This window comes from Oratosquilla oratoria, chromosome 41 (assembly GCF_046742065.1).
Source record: "Oratosquilla oratoria isolate Oo_2021 chromosome 41, ASM4674206v1, whole genome shotgun sequence".
Classification (NCBI taxonomy): domain Eukaryota; kingdom Metazoa; phylum Arthropoda; class Malacostraca; order Stomatopoda; family Squillidae; genus Oratosquilla; species Oratosquilla oratoria.
Window position 1 is genome coordinate 26,862,376 of NC_134817.1, and position 24,042 is coordinate 26,886,417.

General features: G+C 38.8%; 1 protein-coding gene across 1 annotated transcript; it reads right to left on the bottom strand.

Moving 5' to 3' along the window:
- Positions 1–5,144: 5,144 nt before the first annotated feature.
- Positions 5,145–22,501, bottom strand: LOC143021068 (sperm motility kinase 2A-like). Its single transcript, XM_076178289.1, has 3 exons — positions 22,347–22,501; positions 13,821–13,857; positions 5,145–9,463 (listed from the first exon to the last, which is right to left on the bottom strand). Exon 3 carries the CDS (start codon positions 7,944–7,946, stop codon positions 6,663–6,665), a length of 1,284 nt encoding a protein of 427 aa, XP_076034404.1. The 5' UTR covers positions 7,947–9,463; positions 13,821–13,857; positions 22,347–22,501; the 3' UTR covers positions 5,145–6,662.
- Positions 22,502–24,042: the final 1,541 nt, after the last annotated feature.

A 24,042-nucleotide genomic window follows, 5' to 3' on the forward strand; every position in this document is an offset into this window, starting at 1 on the left:
ACCTGGGAGTTGATTACATAGATCTTCTCCCCCCACCCCATCCCCAACCAAATTCTTGGGGGGATATATCCCCTTCACCACCCCCAGGATCTACACTCATGGGAGTACATTGTAACTTTATAAAACTTCTCTATATGATTTCATGTATAAAGCCGAGCCAAAAAATTAAATGCATAATCTTTGATATAGTATGTATATCTATGTATTACATCTACAATAAAGTATTCCAATTAATGAAATATGAAACTCAGTGGCAAATATCACATAAATATTATGAGAGAGAGAGAGAGAGAGAAAGAGAGGGGGTAGTGGTGGAAGGGAAAGAGAAAGGGGGGAAGAGAGAGGAGAGAAGAGAGGAGAAAAGGGAGAGGAGAGCAAACAATGAGAGCGAGAGAAAAAGAGAGGGGAGGATAAGAGAAGAGGGATAGAGGGGAAGGAGAGGGGAAGGCAAGGGGAGAGAAGGGGAGAGGAGAGGGGAGAGAGAAGAGAAGGAAAAAAAGAGGAAAGGTAGGAAGGGTTGAAGACAAGAGGGCAAGACGGAGAGAAGGCAGGAGCGGGCATGTAGGAGAGGAGAGGACGCATAGAACAGAAGAGAGAGTGGGGAGAAGGATATCTAAAGGATGTAAGCACACTCATTTTTGTCTATTAACTTAATGTCTTGCAAAATTTCCTACCAAAAGTAATCTCGCACAGAGCCAATTATGTGCAACACATTTTGATCTCATCAGATATTCCAAATATTCTGTCCAGTATAGTACATATTAATGGTGGTTGTACAACAGCCAGCCCTTTATAAAATAATTATTGAGAAAACAAAAAGTATGTTTTGACTATAACTTAAGAATCTAAGGGAGCTTCATAAACCATCACGGAAGACTCAAAACCAACTTCTGTAACATATCTTCAGCTTTGAATAGACTGTGTTGGTACATTACAAAATATCTTAAAATCTACCCATTAATTTATAATCTTTTTAAACATTAGTGAAAGACATTGAAATGTGGAGGACACAAAATACAGGCAAACACATGGAATGTGCAGTTAGTGGAAAAAAAAAATACATGTGCAGGTGTGTGTTTACCTTGCCTTGAAGCATTTCTCCCTCAAGGGGGTTTTGTGTGTGTGTTACTTAACTGTATTGAATTAACTACAATATTCAAGATTGAAACTATGCTTATGGGTTCCTGTTTTTTATATCTCCATTTATAAAACCTTGCCATTGACTAGTATATGTTGTCTGTCTTAATTATTAATTTTTTTTATTTGTTCCACAAACTGACACATCTATGTGGAAAGCTATGCCTCCTAAAAATCTTTTAGAAAGTATAGCTTCTTACTACTTAGTTGCTAAGTCCTCTTGATGTTCTATCATCTGTATTAACAGATCTTCCTTGTTAATATTCATTAATACTTTTACATTCTTTTCTCCATTTTAAAGATAACTCAATCACCTATTTTATTCACTCTTCAAATGTATTTTGTCTTTTCAACCAAGCTAGTTATTATTCTAGTTGCCACCCTTTGTATTATTTTTTATTCATACATCTTTATCATTTGTTTACATGGATCACTTTCAATAATTTTGTATCAGTATAGCGAAATGCCACTCTTATGTTTAGTAACAGTTTATATGTCTCCCATCAATTTGTGTTGCTTTATTTGGCAACAGATAATTCTTTATAAAGATTCTGATTCTTTTCTTTTTTTGCATTTGTAATTATTCCATCTCCCATTGTATAACTCCAAGATGGTCTCTTCTTGCTTTGAACCCTTTCCAAAATTCTGCATCCCTACTTTCTAAATTTTCAAGAAGTATTTCCGTTTTTTTTTGTCTAACTGAATGCTTTTCAATCCACTTCTTCAAGTACTTTAACAATCCAGTCTAGTTCGCTTTTGCAAAGTTTGCATCTTCCTTGTCTGTTCATTTATTTCTGCTTTCTTTACTTCCAAAATAAATTAAAGGACTACATGATCACTTTTACCTATAAGGCACTGGTACTTCAGTGATTCAACTGCATCGGGTTCTTTCGTCAAGTCTATCGTTGCTGGTGTACCTTGTGCCTCATGTTGTTGGTTCTTTCATCCACTGAGTCATTGTTATATTCACAGTAATACTGCCCCATTCTTCATTTTCACCTGTTTCTCACTCATCCCATTTCACCTTTCCACATATAAATTCTACCACCAGTCATATCATCATTTTAATCAATTGTTTCCTTTAAGAAAAATTTATTCAATATTTGGACATTGCCCAGATATTTGAAAAAAGAAAAGAAAAAAAAAAGTACTGTGTGATATGTCTTGTGTCTGCTTTCATTAACTAAACATTGCTTTTACAAGCTCTGTATAAAAGTTTGTAAATTCTTTGGTGTTTTTATAAATATTTTTACTGAAAATAAGTAATCATGGCCCCATAGAAGAGTAATGATCCAAACAAGCCTTAAAGGAAAGCAGTGGGAACAGCAAGTGAACTGAAAAAAGAACTTGTTGCAAGGTGGAAAAGTTGAACATATGTGTTGGACCAGGCCACTCATTATATCAAAGCAACATCCATCATATTCATACTGAAAAATAAATCAGCAATGAAAGAGGCTGATGTTGGAAAAGGTCACAGCTAACTAAAGAAACTTCAATTAGTCTATATCATTGATCTGATTGGATGGTGACTTTCTGAAACAATGGTTGGTGAATATGCACAACAGCTGCATAGTGATTTTACATGAGCCATGCTTGGAACCAATGCTGTAGGTGATGAATTCAAAGGCAGATCAAAGCTGGTTTGTTAAGTTTAAAAAGCGAAGTGGGGTTCCATTTGGCCTATTAGTTCTCTTCTGTGAAGATAATGTAGTTAAACTTTTATTCATTTCACATACCAAGAGGTGTTGAGATGGGAGGGGCATTAAGTGGGTTTAAGTGTGTATGCAATGGGTGTGTTTTGACTCAAGCAAGATCCCACCCTCCTTGAGGGGAAAGGGCATCTGGTATTGTTTTTATAGTTTTCATGTATGAGTTTTTGCATGCATTATTATACAGGTTTAAATAAGCAATATTTTCAATTAAAATGTTTTATACTGGGTAATTTCTGGGTGTTTGGACTGGATTAATCCAAGTTACATTCTTATGGAAAAAATTGATTCAATATTTGTACATTTCACTGCTGTACTCAAACAGCCTCCTGGATTGGATTAAGTTCAAATATCGAGGTACCACTGTATACATATATAATGACCAATGACAGGCACCTGCAAGTGGTCATCCTGCAAGATGGACATAAAAGAGGATCACCTCTCTGCTGCCTGTCTTCACAACCCGCTAACACCCTTATCTCCATCTGGGGGTGTAGCTCCAGGGAGCTGACATTTGGTCTCGGGACCATACTCTTTCTCTGGTCAATTTCAAATGTAAACATCTTTTCACTTAACAAATGCCAAACACCTGAAACTGCTCCATTCCTCCTTCCACTATTAGTATAAACAAGTCAAAATAATGGTACATACTAGTAGGCACAGATAATAGGGCAATATCTTTACCCAGAGATCTAATGAGAAGGCCTGGGGACCAATGCCAGCTGCTGTGAGGGCTGTGGGTTTGTAGTCAGTGAAACTAGAGGCAACAATTATTATATATACCTACTTAAATCAGGGCTAACTGGGAGAGCATTAAAAAGAAAACGGAGGTAAGCATAGTGTATGAGTAGAGAGGAAAATTAAAGCAATGGAAAAAAGATGAAGGAGGAGGAAGACGAACATGTGAATAATGAAGGAAGGGGCAAGTGAATGAGAATGAGGGTGAAAGCAAGAAGAGAGAGAGGGAGGAAGGAGAGAGGGAAGGAGAGAGGGAAGGAGAGAGGGAAGGAGAGAGAGAGGGAGAGAGGGAGAGAGAGAGAGAGAGGGAAGGGTAGAGAGGGAGAAGGGAGACGGAAGAGTAGAGAGGGAGAAAGGAGAGGGAAGGGTAGAGAGGGAGAGGGAAGGGTAGAGAGAGAGAGAGGGAAGGGTAGAGAGAGAGGGAAGGGTAGAGAGAGAGGGAAGGGTAGAGAGAGAGAGGGAGAGGAAGGGAGAGAGAGAGAAGGGTAGAGAGAGATGGGTAGAGAGAGAAGGGTAGAGAGAGAGAAGGGTGGAGAGAGAGAGGGAGGGAGAGAGAAGGGTGGAGAGAGAGAGAAGGGTGGAGAGAGAGAGAAGGGTGGAGAGAGAGAGAAGGGTGGAGAGAGAGAGAAGGGTGGAGAGAGAGAGAAGGGTGGAGAGAGAGAGAAGGGTGGAGAGAGAGAGAGAGAGAGAGAGAGAGAGAGAGAGAGAGAGAGAGAGAGAGAGAGAGAGAGAGAGAGAGAGAGAGAGAGAGAGAGAGAGAGAGAGAGAGAGAGAGAGAGGAGAGAGAGAGAGAGAGAGAGAGAGAGAGAGAGAGAGAGAGAGAGAGAGAGAGAGAGAGAGAGAGAGAGAGAGAGAGAGAGAGAGAGAGAGAGAGAGAGAGAGAGAGAGAGAGAGAGAGAGAGAGAGAGAAAAGGAGGGAAGAGAGAGAGGGAGGGAGAGAGGGAGGGAGGGAGGGAGAGAGGGAGGGAGGGAGGGAGAGAGGGAGGGAGGGAGGGCAGGAGAGAGGGAGGGAGGGAGAGAGGGAGGGAGAGAGAGAGGGAGAGAGAGAGAGAGAGTGATAGTGACAGGGTGGAAGAGAGATTGGGAGGAAGCGAATGTTAATTTAAAAAATCAAAATTATGAACATTAGTCTTAACATACTTGAAGTGCAATATATTTTTTCATAGACTTCATCAGATATTCAAATCCATGTGCAAAATATAAAACAGCTGCACGCAAACACATAATACACACTGAACACTTGAATGTGTTAATTCTTAAATTCCTATGGTGAAGTACACAATAAAAAAAAAAGGACACCAGAGGAAAAAAATGGAGCAAATGACCATATACAAATTAAAGCAACACCTGCTATAAACATTTGTATGACTATCAAAATAGCTTATTCTTCAGAAAACTTTCCATATTTATTTGTGTATAACAAGCACTTGTACATAAAGCACATTCCCAATTCAATTATGGGCACTAAAATCCTCGAGAAAGAGAAAGCAAATTGAGTTCCTTCAGTTGTGGACATATTGGTCAGACACAACAATCATTCTGGCTCCTCATAACTTTTGGTCATGGTAATTGAGAATCTGTAGGTTCAAGACTGGTTCTCAAGATTGATGGTGACCAATATTATGGTCAAATGAAGAACTATGATTTGCATATAGTATTACGGGTAACTTGCCCCAAATGTGGTGGTTTTGTGCTGACAACCACACATTACATTCACACCTACAATTTTGTACTATATCTTATTTTGCCCCCTTGACTCCTAAAAACCTTTACACAAATTTTTTGCAATTCAGGATCATTGGTAATCACTAGAAAGCAGTTCAGGCAGTTACAAAGTTTTATCTAATGGAGCCATGTGTGAAATTCTGTCCAGATAAAAATGTGTTCCAATGCTACCAATACATTTTTTTCTGATTATTTCATATCAACAATATTTAATCAAATCTTGCAAACTTTATTTTCACTCTAATATTATATCCAATGTGGGGAGCTGCATGAGGTTACTAGCATTTATATTGTGCAACAAGTATCAATATTTGCATTTTTCATGCATAACTATGAAATATAATGAACATTTAATACAGCATTATCATAAAAAATGTATACAAATATAGTGAATTAAACTCTGTTACACACCAGTTAACTTGGACAATAAATTTAACTTGTATCTGGTTATGCCATTTAAGTGTGGCCATGCATTTGGTTAAAAGAAAAGAAGGGATTTGGTAACATTTAGCTCAAGTATAATGTACACCCTAATTCTTAGATTTAATAATCTTGAATAAGTACACCTTTATACACAAATAAATACAGTTCTGTGGGTAAGTGGTCAATCCAAATTTTATTTATCCATTTTTTTTCACTGCATTTATATCACAAAGGTTTTAAAAAATAATTAATTTTGATTTCTAAGACATAGTGTCACTGCTCCAGTGTCCTGTAAAATATAAGTAGGATATAACATGAAGTTTTAACACTAAGGCATGTTCAAAACAATTACAACTTTCTATACTAAAATAATTCAATACAATGGGTGATTCTGCTAGCTTCCATTTATCACTTTTGTGATGATGTATAAAACTTCAGTGTCATGCTATTTTCATGGGTACCTCAACATTGTGAGGTGGCCAGGTACAAGTTTCCCATCAATGGTTCTTATGCAAGTCAGCAAATATACCTGAAATGAACATTACTAAGAGAACTGCCCTATTTCCTCTTGGGGCAAGATGGGGACTACTAAATACAATGATGGTGCAATTCTTGCACTTTAAAATTTATAGAAATACAACTTTTTAACTCATGCTAAAACAACTCCTCGTTTCTTCAGAAATTATGTTAACCAAAACTAAATAATCATATGACCCCTTCCAAACCTGTGGTGATGATCGCCTGACAAGAAATATTCAAGAAAGTCTTTCTTGCAGTACCTGGTTGCAACATTTTTTTTATTTGGAAAAAAAAAAAAAAAAATTAAGTCAAAATGAGCCCTGCTGTCAAGCTCAGTGTAGCAGTTCAAGCCATGACTAGCCAGAATGCCAGCAGGAACTCCCATGTTGCCTTGGTCTCTCCATGACTATGTCAGATGTGTGGAGTACCTTCAGAATACAGCTGTAGCAGGTTGTACATACCTGCCACCGGGCCATGGGGCTCCCCACCGATAGAGTCCAATACAGCTTCCCAATCTTGCTCCACTAAGTCAGACACACGGTGGACACACTGCATGTCCACTGCTCTTCGACCCCTCCTACTGCCACTGCTAACATTCTTGTCAAGACCCAATTTGGACATGTCTTGGACGGTTTGTTTATCATAACGCAATTGGTAGGGTGGTGGTGTGGCCTCTTGGAAGTACATAAGATCCTTGATTATCTCTGTGCTTCGCATGCTGGGATGTCGTGATAGCATTGACCTAATTGCTTTGACTTCTAATTTATCTAAGAGCTCCAAAGCCTCCTCATGATGGGCCTGAAGTCCAAATACTGCTGTAGTTCCAAGAATCCCACCACGCTTATATTGCACAAAGGGTGGTTCTCCTATCAGTGAAAAGTAAAGGCAACATCCCAAACTGAAAACATCTATTTCTGGCCCATAAAGATTATCTGCATACATGAGTTCTGGAGCCATATATTCAAGCGTACCCACACGTCCATTGTTGGTTGACATCCTTTGGCCTGGTTTGCAGTGAGCTGCTAGCCCAAGGTCAATAATTTTGGCAACTGCAATTCCCCCAACATTCTGTACCATGAGATTCTCAGGTTTGATATCTCTGTGAATGATCAAGTTGAGGTGTAGATATTGAAGTCCATCTAGGAGCTGCCTAAAGACAGCAGCCACCTCCATCCTGCCAGGACCCTTGTGCTGTACATGGGACAGAAGGCTTGTGTCCCCAAGGAACTCCAGACAGACATACAAGCCATTGTCCTTGGGCTGACGCAATACTTCCAGAAGAGCAACTACAGCAGGGTGGTTGAGCCTTGCCAGCATAGAGGCTTCATGTTCAAGGGCCAGCACGGCACGGTGGGATTCTACGTGGTCACACACACAAATATTACTCCCATCACAGTTCTCCTTTCCCTCCTCTGTAAGTTTGTCATCAAAACTATCCTGACAATCCTCATTAACCACACAATTCTCACTACTAACCCCACTACTGTTATTGCTGCATATGCTGCTGTTATTGCTTTGGTCATCACTGCCGCTACTTGTTCGTCTGCATCGCCCATCACATGGTCCTAACCCCCCTGGCTGGTACTTTAGGGCCACTGGCTTGTCAAGAACACAATGAGTTGCTCTTGACACCCACCCAAAGCGCCCGCGTCCTAACTCCACACCAACCTCGTAGTGTCCCACTTCAACCTTCATTTTGTTGAGATGTAGATTTAAACCAAAACAAATATATACAAGTCCCACAGCCTTAAAATGTTGATACAGCACCTACAACAAAGATTTGCAAATGGTTCCTGACAAATAAGTAAAATCAGAAACCTATTTTCAGGTGATAAATTACAAAAGTATACAAATATAAAAAGACTATGATTTGATGAAAATAATAAAGAACTGTTATAAAACAAAAAATAAAATACCAATAATAATAAATAATGAGATAAGAAGAAGAAAATAAAGGGATGAAAGGAAACTAAACTAGTAACAGGTACTGAATGTTATGAAGATACCTATAGGTTATATATGTTATGAAGTTAGATATGGCAGCAGTAGCTCTATTGATGGACCTTTGACCCACTAAAATGGTAATGTCCAAAGCTGAAGCAACACTCTTTTTCTTCTTACATCTACAGGAACATTACACACTTCATAGATACCAGTAACCAACAAGTGCTCTAGCCTAAACTAAAGGCCTTGGTAGATAATTTTACCATTTGGTTACAGAAAAGCAGCCAAAATGTGAATAAACTATTCTGATTTCCTAAACAATGCAAAATAGTTATTCAAATTTCCTTGGCAATACTCCAGTTTATGTTACAATCAAATGAGATCAAATTTGGAATTGTACATTCAAGGTGAGACCAGCACCTTGGGTTCCCATTGTGAGAGCAATTTGGCAAAATACTAAGACGTTTGTTAAGTCCACACAGAAATCACACAAGGAATGCAATGTTTTGTAACTTTGCAAGGCAGAATCAATAACTTTGGCTTAGTTACCAAGTTAAAGAAAAGTTTGTATACTTAAGCTAAACTCTACTTCCTATTTCTTAAGAGGTAAACCTTTCTTACAATAGTTTGGTTTTAAAAAATAACTAATACTGATTTGGGCCCCTTTATGCAAAACCATTACAACCTGATGGTCTATGTATAGAGCAAAACTTTCTCCTTAAGAATGATATACTTTATATATATCTATATATATATATGAACAAAACATATAAAGATATATCTACATTTTCATGTGTATATATTTGTATGTATGTATGCATAAGATTACATGGATGTAAACTGGATTTGTAAAGAAGCACAACTGAATGTGAATAATTCTTTCAAAACCTTGTACTCTTTCTTGCCATCACCAGACGGAAGGGTATGATAGCTCTGAACACTTAACAATAATCACACACAAACAGATTTACAGTCAATGGGCAACACCAGATTGTCTTTATACAGTGATGCCACACTATGGCTTGGCAGTGTCTATCTTTACACTATGCAGAAAAAAAAGAACATGGGGAGATCACAGACAACAGCAATCAAAGCTACAGTACACTGAGCTAGAGGGAGGCGGCACGCAGGTGGACGAGGATCCGACCTACGGCTGCAAGTTGGTCATATCCCAGTCCACACACATTGTGAAGGAGGAGGGAAATCAGCAGATGGTGAGGTAAGTGATGTTCATCATGATTGCTTTAGCATGGGCTCCACTCTTATGGCTGTAAAAAGAAAAAGAAAATTAGGCCCTAATGTACAACCTAGTTAGTCTCCAAAAATTTAGATTTCAACTAATTACAAAGATTAATCAACTTTCATGTCAATACCTGATCAACATATTGAAACAGTAATGTGGTGAAAATTACTTCTTGTACTTGTTTATCTACTATGATCCCTTCCAATTTAGAGAAATTTCTCTCCAAGACCTTCTACTCCAGCATTTGAATTTCATGTCATCCTACACATGATCTTTTGATTCTAGCATTTGATTACAAAGGATTATTTAATGAATAAATAAAAACTATAATAATGTAAATAATAAATAAAATACATAAATAAATGCATAGGTATAGTTAAATAATAAACAAACAGGTAAATAATAAATAAGACATAACTAATAATAAATGAGAATTGAGCACATAATAATAAACGGACAAATGATAACAAAAATAAACAAATATACATATATACTGCACTTTGCAATTTGACTTGAGTGTTTGAAATTTATCCGTCATTTCCACCCTACTCATTTTGATCCCACAGTTTGAATTTCATCTATTGGTTGTCATTGTACATTTTGAATTTAATTTTCATCCTACTCCAGCATTTGAATTTCATATATTCATGTCATCATCATACACATATTCTGATTCTAGCATTTGATTTACGCATACGTAATGCATTTGCTAATTTGACTAGAGCATTTGAAATTTGTCTTTCATTTTCATCCTACTCTTATTATGTTCCCAGCATTTGAATTGTCTGTAGGTTGTCATCATCCACTTTGAATGTAATATTCATCCTACTCCAGCATTTGAATTTCATATGTTGTCCTACACATTATATTTTGATTCTAGCATTTGATTTATGTATATATACTACATTTGGGAATTGGACTACAGCATTTGAAATCCATCTGTCATTTTCATCCCACTCATTTTGATCACATTGTTTGAATTTTGCCTATAGATTGTCATCATATACTTTGAATTTAATTTTCATTCTAATCCAGCATTTGAATATCATACATTTACATCATCCTATTCATAATATTTTTATTTATATATATTCATTTGGCAATTCACTTGTCATTTTTATCCTATTTTTGTTTTGACCTCAGTGTTTGAATTATATGTATAGGTCATTATCATACACTTTAAATCTAATTTTCATCCTACTCCAATATTTGAATTTCATACATTTGTCATCCAACACATACTTCAATTCTAGCATTTATATGTATAATGCACTTGACAATGTGTCTACAGCATTTGAAATTCATTAGTTATTTTCATCCTACTCTTCTTTTCATCCCACTATTTGAATCGTGTCTATAGTTTTTCATTGTACATTTTTAATTTCATTTTCATCCTACTCCAACATTTGAATTTCATATTTTCATGTCATCCAATACATGATATTTCGTTTCTAGTATTTGATTTATATATACTGTGTATATATATATATATATATATATATATACTGTGTATATATATATATATATATATATATATAGTATATGTATATATATGTATATATATAAATATATATATACTGTGTATATATATATATATATATATATATATATATATATATATATATATATATATATATATATATATATATATATATATATATGCTGCATTTGACAATTTGACTAAAACATTTAAAATTCATCCATCATTTCCATCCTCCTCTTATTTTGATCCTATTGTCTACAGATTGGCATTGTACATTTGAATTTAATTATCATCCTATTCCAGCATTTGAGTTTCATGTATCTGTCATCCTGCTTTGCTATTTCTGTATCCTGTTTAAGTATTCTTTGCAATCTGCATACTCAAATTTGTTCTTAGCTTATATCATTAGGCCTTGTCATTCACATGTCAGTTGTGAATGTGCAATTCATAAGATGAAAATTGTAAAACCTTGATTACCCTTTTTGCTGTCAAATGATCTGATTGAAAATTTCGTGTTGATAAGCATCGAAAAATATTTACTCTTTGAAATTCCTGTGGATATTATTCCTCCTCTTGTGAAAAAATTTAGCTTTCTACATTGCTTGCTGTTTAGGTGCTTTGTGCTTTGTAAATTATAATTTTGTATTATAAGATTATAAAGATTTTTCTAGCATTTGTTTTATGCAAGCATTACCATAAATAAATACAAAAATATTGAATAGACGTAAAATTTACCTTTACTCTTATTTGATTCCTTTGACCAGGTTTTGGGATTAAATGGACCTTTTCACAAGTTTTCCCTGTACATACATACATATACCAAGGCTTTTTCCCCCTTACAAGGGAGGTGGCCAAAAAGAAAAAAAGCATAAAAACCATTCCTACCCACTCCATCCCTAATACACTCCACACCCCTCCACCCTCCCTTTTATCTTGGCACCTCCTGGATGACGGGTCATCCCTGCATCTTGTCCACTGCCCTGGGTTAGAGGCAGTGTTGCAAGACACAGCACATCCACAGCAAGGCCGCTTCATTAAATCGGTGACCCCCCCTCCAGAAAAGGAGAAAACGGGGAGAAATCCCTTCGGGTTGCGTAAAATTTTTCTCACACATACTACCTCACCCACCATTCCACCTCATGCATCAAAACATCATCAATATACAACCATTTTCCATTCACCCCTGTCTTCTGTTCCCTCCCATCCTTCCTCAACAGATATCCCCTCTTCCCCAAAGCCCCTTTCACCCCATCCATCCATCTCATCCTAGGTTGCCTCCTCATATTCACTCCCTCCACATCTGCCTTCCATACCTCTTTTACTAGTCTTTCTTTGCTCATTCTCTCCATGTGTCCACACCATCCCAATATGCTTTCATCCACCCTACCTTCCAATTCCCTTGCCATCCCCGTTCTCCTCCTCACCTCCTCATTTCTCATTCTATCTAGCCTAGTAACCCCCATCATACTTCTCAGACACCTCATCTCAAACTCCTTCTCTCTTCCTCTCTTATGTTCCATGTTTCTCCCCCATACAGTGCTGTTGGCACAATCACTCCTTCACACAATCTCCTCTTAGCCTCCATTCTCAAATGTCTATTCCTCATTACACTTTTTAATCCACAAAGGCATTTACTCGCTTCTCTCAATCTACATTCTACTTCCACTCCACCTTTTCCTGCCACATTCGCACCCAAGTATCTAAAACTATCCACTTCCTCCAGTCGCTCTCCCTTAATGCTCACTTCCAGTCTGCTGTCACTTTCACCCCTTGTACATCTCATCACCTTACTTTTACCCACATTTATCTTCAGCTTTCTTCTTTCACACACTCTCCCAAACTCTGTCACCAACTTCCTCAATCCATCCTCTGATCCTGCTACCAGCGCAGTGTCGTCAGCAAACAACAGCTGGCTCACCTCCCACTTTTCTCCATTTTCTTTAAATATCTCCAATCCCTAACCCACCATCCTTGCATTTACCTCTTGCACCACCCCATCCATGTACTGTATAAGGTGAACAGCCAGGGTGACATAACACATCCCTGACGAAGTCCCACCTTTACCTCGAACCACTCACTCTCTCCAGTTCTAATCCTGACACATGCTCTACTACTCTCGTAACAACTCGACAGCTCTGAGAAACTTTCCTCCTATCCCATATATCTGCAAAACCTCCCACAGTGCCTTCCTGTCTATCCTCTCATAAGCCTTTTCCAGATCCATAAAAGACCAAAAAACCTCCTTATCTTTTCCTATAGCTTTCTCACATATCTGTCTTACCACAGTTTTCCCTGTAGAGAATTTTTGGTGCACAACAAACTGTGGTGCAAGTTTCTTAAAAAAGTAAATAGATGTTTTCATGTAAAATCTATGAGATACGTGCACCAGGTATGACAATAAGGTGCATATAAACTGCCTCTTCCCCCTTAGAGCTCTTTTACATGGCATTCCTGTACACACCTTTGTGTGTGCAGTATTTACATTCAATGGAGTTCAATGGGTCCTTTCACTTGTCGCAAATGCCTAAGTCAGCAAGGAAGCACCTATTAGTAAGAATGAGTGTCCTTGCTGGATAGTAGAAGTAATAGGAGCTTGCACACATTTTGTACTTGTTTATCTACTATGATTCCTTCCAATTTAGAGAAATTTCTCTAAATTGGAAGGTTTGCATGAGAATGTAGGGTGATGGCAGGGGTCTGCTGGTCTGTCAGTGTTACACAAATGCATGACATGTATACAAAAATCTGATGCATTTTTGTGAGCACATTTGATGCACATGCAGAAATGCCTGTGTTAAAGAGGCCTATAAGAAGGTATCCTGCAAGGCAGTAGGGAGATGATTTTCTATAATATTAATTTTGTAGAGCTACCACATAAACCATAAAAAATATTACTCACTGTTGATTCTAGCATCCAATTGAATAGATTTGCAGCTCTGTTGGAAGAAAAGGAAAAGTTAGAAAAAATAAATAAATAAATAAATAAAATAAACAAAAATGGGAGCTAAAATATCTAGTGATATACAGGACACTATTTTATCCTAAATGTGCAGAGGGTAAGTCTACTATCAAGTTATAAATAGACTGAACTGATCATATATATTTAGTGTACACATTTTTTTCTTCAATTGTCATATTACAAGTATTATTGTACTTTAGAAAATATCAAATATATCAAATTGATGTTATGTTTGCCTGTTAATTTTGTGATTTTTTACCATCCCAAACAGAAATACATTATTGTACAGCAGAACTGCCCAGGACTTATCCCAAACTGGAAAGATATGTTTTCTGTGTTGACAGCAGAATTGCATGCACAATATAGCAGTAGCAAAGAAAAAGAAGAAGGCCATTGCAAAATACTTGTTAAGACCTTTGCCTACTTAAACTAGAACAACGACTTAGAAATAATGGAATGGTGGCTTCTAGTTGAAACTCATTGGTAATATTACTCACTTCAGACCTTCGTGAATTAAAGAAACATCTAACTGAACCCAAAACATCTGGGTTTCACTTTTGATACTCACATGACTGCCCATGTACGATCTACATACATACATACATATACCAAGGCTTTTTCCCCCTTTCAAGGAAGGTAGCCAAAAAGGGAAAGGCATAAAAACACTCCCACCCATTTCATCCCTAAATACACTCCACACCCCTCCCACCCTCCCTCTCATCTGAGCACCTCCTGGATGACGGGTCATCCCTGCACCTTGCCCACTGCCCTGGGTCAGATGCAGTGTCACAAGACACAGCACATCCACAGCAAGGCCGCTTCATTTAATCGGCGACCCCCCATCTCCGTCCCCCCTTGCATATAAGGAGAGGACAGGGAGAAATCCCTTCGGGCTGCGTCAAAATTTACTCACACATACTACACCCCCCCCCCCCCAATCCTCCTCATGCAATCACAACATCATCCATATACAACCATTATCCACTCACCTCTGTCTTCCGTCCTCTCCCTTCCTTCCACAACAGACATTCCCCGCTTCCCCCAAGCCCCCTTCACCCCATCCATCCACCTCATCCTAGGACGTCCCCTCATCTTCACTCCCTCTACATCTGCCTTCTGTACCTCTTTCACTAGTCTTTCTTCACTCATTCTTTCCATGTGTCCAAACCATCCCAATATTCTTTCATCAACCCTATCTCCCAGCTCCTTTTTCACCCCTGTTCTCCTCCTCATTTCTCACTCTATCCAGCCTAGTAACCCCCACCATACTTCTCAGACACCTCATCTCAAACACATTCAAACTCCTTCTCTCTTCTTCTCTTATGTTCCACGTTTCTGCCCCATACAGTGCTGTTGGCACAATCACTCCTTCATACAGTCTCCTCTTCGCATCCATTCCTAAATGTATATTCCTCATTACACTCTTTAATCCACCAAGGCATTTACTCGCTTCTCTCAATCTACATTCTACCTCCACCTTTTCCTGCTACACTTGCACCCAAGTATCTAAAACTATCCACTTCCTCCAGTCGCTCTCCCTTAATGTTCACTTCCAGTCTACTGCCACTTTCACCCCTTGTACATCTCATCACCTTACTTTTACCCACATTTATCTTTAGCTTTCTTCTATCACACACTCTCCCAAACTCTGCCACCAGCTTCCTCAATCCCTCCTCCGACCCTGCCACAAGCGCAGTGTCGTCCGCAAACAACAGCTGGCTCACCTCCCACTTTTCTCCATTTTCTTTAACCATCTCCAATCCCTGACCCACTACCCCAGCATTCACCTCTCGCACCACCCCATCCATGTACAAGTTGAACAGCCAGGGCGACATAACGCATCCTTGACGAAGTCCCACCTTTACTTCAAACCACTCACTCTCTCCATTTCTAATCCTGACACAAGCTCTACTACTCTCATAAAAACTCTTGACAGCTCCCAAAAGCTTTCCTCCTATCAGTGCCTTTCTGTCTACCCTATCATAAGCCTTTTCCAGATCCATAAAAGCCCAAAAAACATCCTTCCCCTTTCCTATAGCTTTCTCACATATCTGTCTTACCACAAAGATCTGATCTACACAACCTCTACCTGTCCTAAATCCACACTGTTCCTCACCAATTACTCCTTCTGTTCCTCTCCTAATCCTCTCAATCAAGATCCTCCCATAAGCCTTCCCTACTACACTTAACAGGCTAATCCCTCTGAAACTACTACATTCACACTTGTCCCCTTTTCCCTTGTAAAGAGGAACTATAAAGGCACTTCTCCAGTCCTCCGGTACTCTACCCTCTCTCCAGCAAACATTAAATAACCTCACCAACCAGTCCACCATCACTGAACCTCCCTTTTTCAGACATTCTGCATGGCATCCATCCAGACCAGGTGCCTTACCTGCTTTCATCATCTTAACAACTGCCTTCACCTCATCCTTCCTTATTTCTCCTCCATTCTCCTCACTCATCACTCTCATTTTCTTCGCATTTCCCACTGCAGCTATCTTTCCTTCCCTATCCTCCTTCATAACAGTAAAAATCAATAAGAAATTAAACATACTGAAATCAATCACAAACACAAGTTTTGGACAGCAGAAGAAAAATACTCTGTCTATAAATAGTTCTTGAGAGCCACACTCGACTATGCTTCCACACTGTGTGTCAAGGAGAGCAAGAGTTACACAGCTGAAGGAAATTTAAATGACAAAAAGAATATACAGAAAATCTCCATTTGGGAAAAGTAGGTGCAACTAATAAGGTAAGTTGATACAGAAAAGAAAAACTAATAAGACATACAGGACAATCAAACCCCACATACATGGCTGTCTTTACATCAATAAAACCATTTTGAAATGACACTATTATGCCTAAGGACTTGATATTACTGCCTCAAACATGGTCATCTCATGACAAGAAACAACCTAGTAAAATCTATGCAGACATCCACCACACACATATACCTTTAATAATACATACATACATATACCAAGGCTTTTTCCCCCTTTCAAGGGAGGTAGCCAAAAAACAAAGGCATATAATTCACTCCCACCCATCCCATCCCCACATACTCCACCCCATTCACCCCCCCTCCCTTTTATATTGGGTCCTCCTGGATAAATGAATAATGAATGTCAGAAATCAATGTAGTGTAATTCATGCAGATCTTATACTGACTTTTAATTCAAATAATTTTTTTACAGTTTATACCCCATACCCAAGTTAGTGCATAAATGAGTGAATTTCAGTATAAATAACACCATCATTGGTGATATTAACATTATATTTTGCTAAATTTAATAGTGAAACAACAGGCGACCAAGTCATGTTGCCATAAAGTTAATTTCTAATATAATTGACAAAACTCTCCTTCCTTTTCTATCATCATTGTTTAAAGAAATAAAAAGGAGCCTGTGTACACTATACAACTAAAGAAAATTGATCCAGAATAAAAAAAAACACGAGAAGGCATGCAAACACAGGTATTCAACATGAAATTTACATTGCCCTATAGCTCCTGAGCTAACCTAACTTAATGTAATGTTCCATTGAAAATATAGATCAGTATTTTTTTTAGAAGTGCACTCCTTCATGGTATAGCATTAGAAAGTTAAGAGTTTTTATGAGAGTAGTAGAGCTTGTGTTAGGATTAGAAATGGAGAGATTGAATGGTTTGAGGTAAAGGTGGGACTTCTTCAAGAATGTGTTATGTCACCCTGGCTGTTCAATCTTTCCATGGATGGAGGGGTGCGAGAGGTGAATGCAAGGGTAGTGGGTCAAGGGTTGGAGATGATTAAAGAAAATGGAGAAAAGTGGGAGGTGAGCCAGTTGTTGTTTGCTGACGACACTGCGCTTGTAGCAGGATCAGAGGAGGGATTGAGGAATATAGTGACAGTTTGAGGTGGTGTGTGAAACAAGGAAACTGAAGATAAATGTGGGCAAAAGTAAGGTGATGAGATGCACAAGGGGAGAGAGTGACAGCAGGCTGGAAGTGAGCATAAAGGGTGAAAGACTGGAGGAAGTGGATAGTTTTAGACACTTGGGTGTGAATGTGGCAGGAAAGGGAGGAGTGAGGGTGGAGGTAGAATGTAGATTGAGAGAAGTGAGTAAATGCCTTGGATTAAGAAGTGTAATGAGAAATAAACATCTGGGAATGGATGAAGGAGTGATTGTGCCAACAGCACTGTATGGGGCAGAAACATGGAACATAAGAGAGGAAGAGAGGAGTTTGAATGTGTTTGAGATGAAATATCTGAGAAGTAAGACTAGGGGTTACTAGGCTAGATAGAGTGAGAAATGAGAAGGTGAGGAGGAGAACAGGGGTGGAAAGTGAACTGGGAGATTGGGTTGATGAAAGAGTATTGGGATGGTTTGGACAAATGGAAAGAATGAGTGAAGAAAGATTAGTAAAAGAAGTGTGGAAGGCAGAGGTGGAAGGAGTAAACATAAGAGGGCATCCTAGGATGAGATAGATGGATGGGGTGAAAGGGGCATTGGGAAAGAGGGGAATGTCAGTTGAGGAAGGATGGGAGAGGACAGAAGATAGGGGTGAATGGAGAAGGGTTGTATATGGATGATGCTGTGATGCATGAGGGGGAGTGGGTAGGGGATGGGGGGTGAGGAAGTATGTACGAGAAAAAGTTGACGCAGCCCAAAGGGATTTCTCCCCCGTCTTCTCCTTTTCTGCACGAGGGGAATTTATGAAGCAGCCTTGCTGTGGATGTGCTGTGTCTTATGACACTGCTTCAGACCCAGGGATAACCTGTCATCCAGGAGGTGCCAAGATAAGAGGGCAGGAGGAGGGTGGAGGGGAATGGAATACATAGGAAGTGGAATGGGTGCGAGTGGTTTCTATGCCTATATCTTTATGGCTACCCCCCCGTGTAAGGAGGAAAAAGCCTTTGGTATATGTATGTATAATAAATCAATTTAATAAATATTTTTCTGGGAGAAATCACTATCAGAAAACATTGCTAAAACCTATACAGAAACAAATTAAGTCACTTCAACTCCTTTAGATGCCATCTTTGCTTTGACAGATTCTGAAATTGGAGATGACCATAACGACCCTGATGACCTCTAGAATTACAGGTACTGCATTACTAAATGGAGATTAGGTTAGGTAGGTAGGTTAATTGAAGATGGACTGGAGATGGTTAAAGAAAATGGAGAAAAGTGGGAGGTGAGCCAGCTGTTGTTTGCGGACGACACTGCGTTTGTGGCAGGGTCAGAGGAGGGATTGAGGAAGCTGGTGGCAGAGTTTGGGAGAGTATGTGATAGAAGAAAGCTAAAGATAAATGTGGGTAAAAGTAAGGTGATGAGATGTACAAGGGGTGAAAGTGGCAGTAGACTGGAAGTGAACATTAAGGGAGAGCGACTGGAGGAAGTGGATAGTTTTAGATACTTGGGTGCAAGTGTAGCAGGAAAAGGTGGAGTGAAGGTGGAGGTAGAATGTAGATTGAGAGAAGCGAGTAAATGCCTTGGTGGATTAAAGAGTGTAATGAGGAATAGACATTTGGGAATGGATGCGAAGAGGAGACTGTATGAAGGAGTGATTGTGCCAACAGCACTGTATGGGGCAGAAACGTGGAACATAAGAGAAGAAGAGAGAAGGAGTTTGAATGTGTTTGAGATGAGGTGTCTGAGAAGTATGGTGGGGGTTACTAGGCTGGATAGAGTGAGAAATGAGGAGGTGAGGAGGAGAACAGGGGTGAAAAAGGATTTGGGAGATAGGGTTGATGAAAGAATATTAGGATGGTTTGGACATATGGAAAGAATGAGTGAAGAAAGACTAGTAAAAGAGGTATGGAAGGCAGATGTGGAGGGAGTGAACATGAGGGGACATCCTAGGATGAGGTGGATGGATGGGGTGAAGGGGGCTTTGGGGAAGAGGGGAATGTCTGTTGAGGAAGGAAGGGAGAGGACGGAAGACAGAGGTGAGTGGAGAATGGTTGTATATGGATGATGTTGTGATTGCATGAGGAGGAATGGGCGGGGGGGTGGGGTTGTATGTGTGAGTAAATTTTGACGCAGCCCGAAGGGATTTCTCCCCGTCCTCTCCTTATATGCAAGGGGGGACGGAGAGGGGGGGTCGCCGATTAAATGAAGCGGCCTTGCTGTGGATGTGCTGTGTCTTGTGACACTGCTTCTGACCCAGGGCGGTGGGCAGGGTGCAGGGATGACCCGTCATCCAGGAGGTGCTCAGATGAGAGGGAGGGTGGGAGGGGTGTGGAGTGTATTTAGGGATGAAATGGGTGGGAGTGTTTTTATGCCTTTCCCTTTTTGGCTACCTCCCTTGGAAGGGGGAAAAAGCCTTGGTATATGTATGTATGTATATGTAGGTAGGTTAATTAGGTTAGAATAGACAAGCAAGAATTGAGTACAAGATCATTGTCATGATTCATCAGGCTTTGCAATCCAATAGCCTGAGTACTTAAGAGACTTGTTGAAAAAATTCCACCAAGACACAATAATGGAGTTGGGACACAACAGACCCTCATAGATTGCTTGAGCCATGAAGTAATCTTGATATGGAATTTTGAGCATTTGGGCCTTGCTGTGGATGTGCTGTGCCTTATGACACTGCTTCTGACCCAGGGCAGTGGACAAGATGCAGGGATGACCCATCATCCAGGAGGTGCCAAGATAAGAGGGAGGGAAGAGGGTAGAGGGGAGTGGAGTATGTAGGGGATGGAATGGGTGGGAGTAGTTCCTATGCCTTTTTCTTTTGGCTACCTCTCATGTAAGGGGGGAAAAAGCCTTTGGTATATATATATATATGTATGTATGTATGTAAGATGTGTTCCAAGGATTTATAAGCTGCTAAGTGATATCAAAGATTGAGCCAGAACTGATATTTTCAAAAAGAAATTGAAGACATATTTGTTCAAGGAAGCATATGACTTCAGCAGCAAGACAATCACGAAATATTATAGTTGTTAAGTGCTTCTGAGGGAGGCTCTGCAAAACTAGTAACTTCAATGTGAAGGTAGAACCTTGAACACATATGAGTAACAAGGAAAAAGAACTGAAAAAATACCAACAACCCTCCCGTCTACCAATGCTGCAAACCCTGTAAAACCACTTTTGCCTAAATTGACCAACACATGAATCATAATATACAACAGCACAATATTGCCAACAATGACAGAAGTGCTAATAAACCATTGGCCATAACAAAATCCTATTCTAATATGTTGCACTGTTTTCTCAGTTGTCCAAATTCCTTTCTACTCTGATCAGTTACTAGTTCAAAATTACCATATTTCCCTCACGTTTTTTTGGTATTATTTTAGTTATGCACACCTACACAATATAGCATTAAAAAATGAAATATTAATTTTGTAAATTATGACACATGAATTAATATGTGATTTTCTTAGCAGAAATAACAAAAAATTGCAACAAGCAAATCTACTAATAAATGAAGCTACGAGGATACAGTCCAGATGCCATTTTGTTGTCTGTCCAGTCCAGTCACTGTCAGTTAGACAATGGCTTTGATGTCGTGGACCGGGTGTTCTCCAACTCCAGGTGACATTAATAAGCACTGTTACAAAGACATTGGGGCTTCCTTGGACTTTTTGAGAGAACATGGGGTTCTGCTGTCATCTGTTAACTGCCTGAAGTATAATAATAATCAGGCTGTCAGCATCCGTGACAACGACGACAACCCGGATAACCTTTAGAATTTGAGGTACCAAACTTGAAATTACTAAATATAGGTTAGGTTACGTAGGTTAGGTTAGATTAGAATAGACAAATATATCCTTTCATTTCTTCAACCTCATCAACCTCTATCAAAACAAACATGGTATCATTCAACTGGTGTGACTTTGTTATTTAATAAATCAGTTTTAGCATCATTTTTTTTATTAATTTCTGCCAAGAATATTGCACATTACATTGATGTATTATAATTTACAAAATCAAAAACTAATTTTCTATTGCTATATCGTGTAGGTGTACACTATTTTTTTTTCTTTTTTTTTTAAGAACAAACTACTTCCTTTCCATCTTCTGATATAACATATAATAATACTACTAACATCTACAGATGAATTTACATTTTACTGACAACTACATTCTTTGACACCAATGGCGCATGTGTGCAAAATCCATTCAAATAATTTGAAGCACAATGTGACAATATAAACCTGGCTTTAACCATGAACCTCGTAACTTCTGCGGTAATAATACACCAACGATAAAAAATTGCAACTAGATTAATAGATTAAATTTGTTCCACTATTGGGAAAACTCACATATTCCTGTCAGTCACACTACTTTCATTTCGATATCTCTTCACTTCCCAAGGAAAAATGTCTTGTTTATTGGTGATTTACCCCAACATTATTTAAATAAATCCCGATAACCTGGTTACTTACGAAACTGGGCCTTCTCAATATTTCCTGTTTGTGAAGTGGTACGAGCACTCACTTCAAATGGTTTAAACTAGATTATCTTGATTCTCACCTTCTTATTGACTCAAGTTTTGATTCTGGTATATCCCCGTATTGGAAGTGATGTTTCTATGGGCACCATACAAGTTCATCAACACGTTCTCTATCGAGAACTACCTCCGCAAGGTAGTAAACTCTGCTGCTCCCGCACTATCGCCACTATGTTGTCATGGCCGTTTTGTTTAGGTTTATATCCCATTCTTCCCAACCATTTTCTTTACTTATAAGGATAGACGATATCTTAACGTTATCATAACGTACTACCCGCTAATAATTACTTCATACATTCATGTACGTGTTGTTTTACAGCTTTTGAATATTGCATGGTGAAAATCATGTATATTTTTTCTTCATAAATTGCGTAACGAAACCATTCAACGTGTTACTTCTTCACTATAAAGTTAAATAAACGGTTGTTAAGAAATTACTTAGATATGTTTTATTAATTTTTGTATACAAGTATTCAAACATAACGTTTAAGACAAAAATTATACCTCGCTCAAATAATGTCGTTTTACCACGAGTCGCGTACTGTAAAACATATGGAAACAGTTATAACCTTTCAATTCACTTTCACTAGCTATTTTATTGTCATGGTGATAAGTACAGCTTGGCGACTGCCATACTGGAAAAAAAAAGTGGACTGTAAAGAAGGCGAGATCCTGTGGAGAAACCAGGGAAGCAGGTAAGGGGTTCCACAGGGCACTACTGAAAATAAACTTCATACATAGGGTGATAATTTTGGCCATCTGAAAATGTGAGATTACCAATATGTAATCAGTAATTCTTACGTACTTCCCCTTATCGAGTTTAGGTCCAGATCCCAATCTTGCAGCATGGCATAAGTTCTAGACCATGGATAGGTTTAGTCCAAAGTCTCTGGCTTGAGTTTACCAATGTTGCCTATCATTCAAAACGACAAGGGAGATTCCTTATGAGTGTATATGAATTGTGAAAACAGTGGCGGATCCAGGATAAGAATTTGGGGGGGGGGGCTAACCTGAATTCCTTCCTCTGAGTAGTCTGATGTATCAGAAGTCTGGAGTATATTTAATAAGGTTTTTCAGATTTTTCTGTATTTTAGACATATATAATAGAATAAATATTAGATTTATATTGTTACACGCTTGTGCTAGTCAGATAAGGCACTGGCCCGCGTATACTCTCGCATAGACAGAAATTATTGTAGGATCCGTGTGTAGTGTTAGTGCACATGGACTCAGAACATTTATCAAGGCTGGATGTCAGAAAATCACATGGCCCGGACGGTATTGCAAATTGGATTCTAAAGGAGTGCAAAGAACTAACAGACAAAATACACATCTTAATAAACAGCTCACTCAAAGAAGGAAAGATACCCGAGGACTGGAAAAAAGCTAACATTGTACCAATACACAAAGGAGGAAACAAAGAAGAACCCACCAACTATAGGCCAGTATCACTAACAAGCACCATTGCCAAAATTTGTGAGAAAATAATCAAGAATAGATGGGTAAAACATCTGGAAGACAATGACATATTAAACCCAAGACAATTCGGATTCAGACAAGGAAGATCATGCTCCACAAACTTAATATGCTTTTACTCAAGACTAATAGACATAGTGCAAGAAAGAAATGGATGGGCTGATTGTGCATTCCTAGACTTGCAAAAAGCCTTTGACAAAGTACCACACAGAAAACTACTAAAAAAACTGGAACACATAGGAG

Coding starts and splice junctions, on each gene's coding strand:
- LOC143021068 (XM_076178289.1), bottom strand. CDS start 7,946: ATGAAGGTTGAAGTGGGACACTACGAGGTTGGTGTGGAGTTAGGACGC.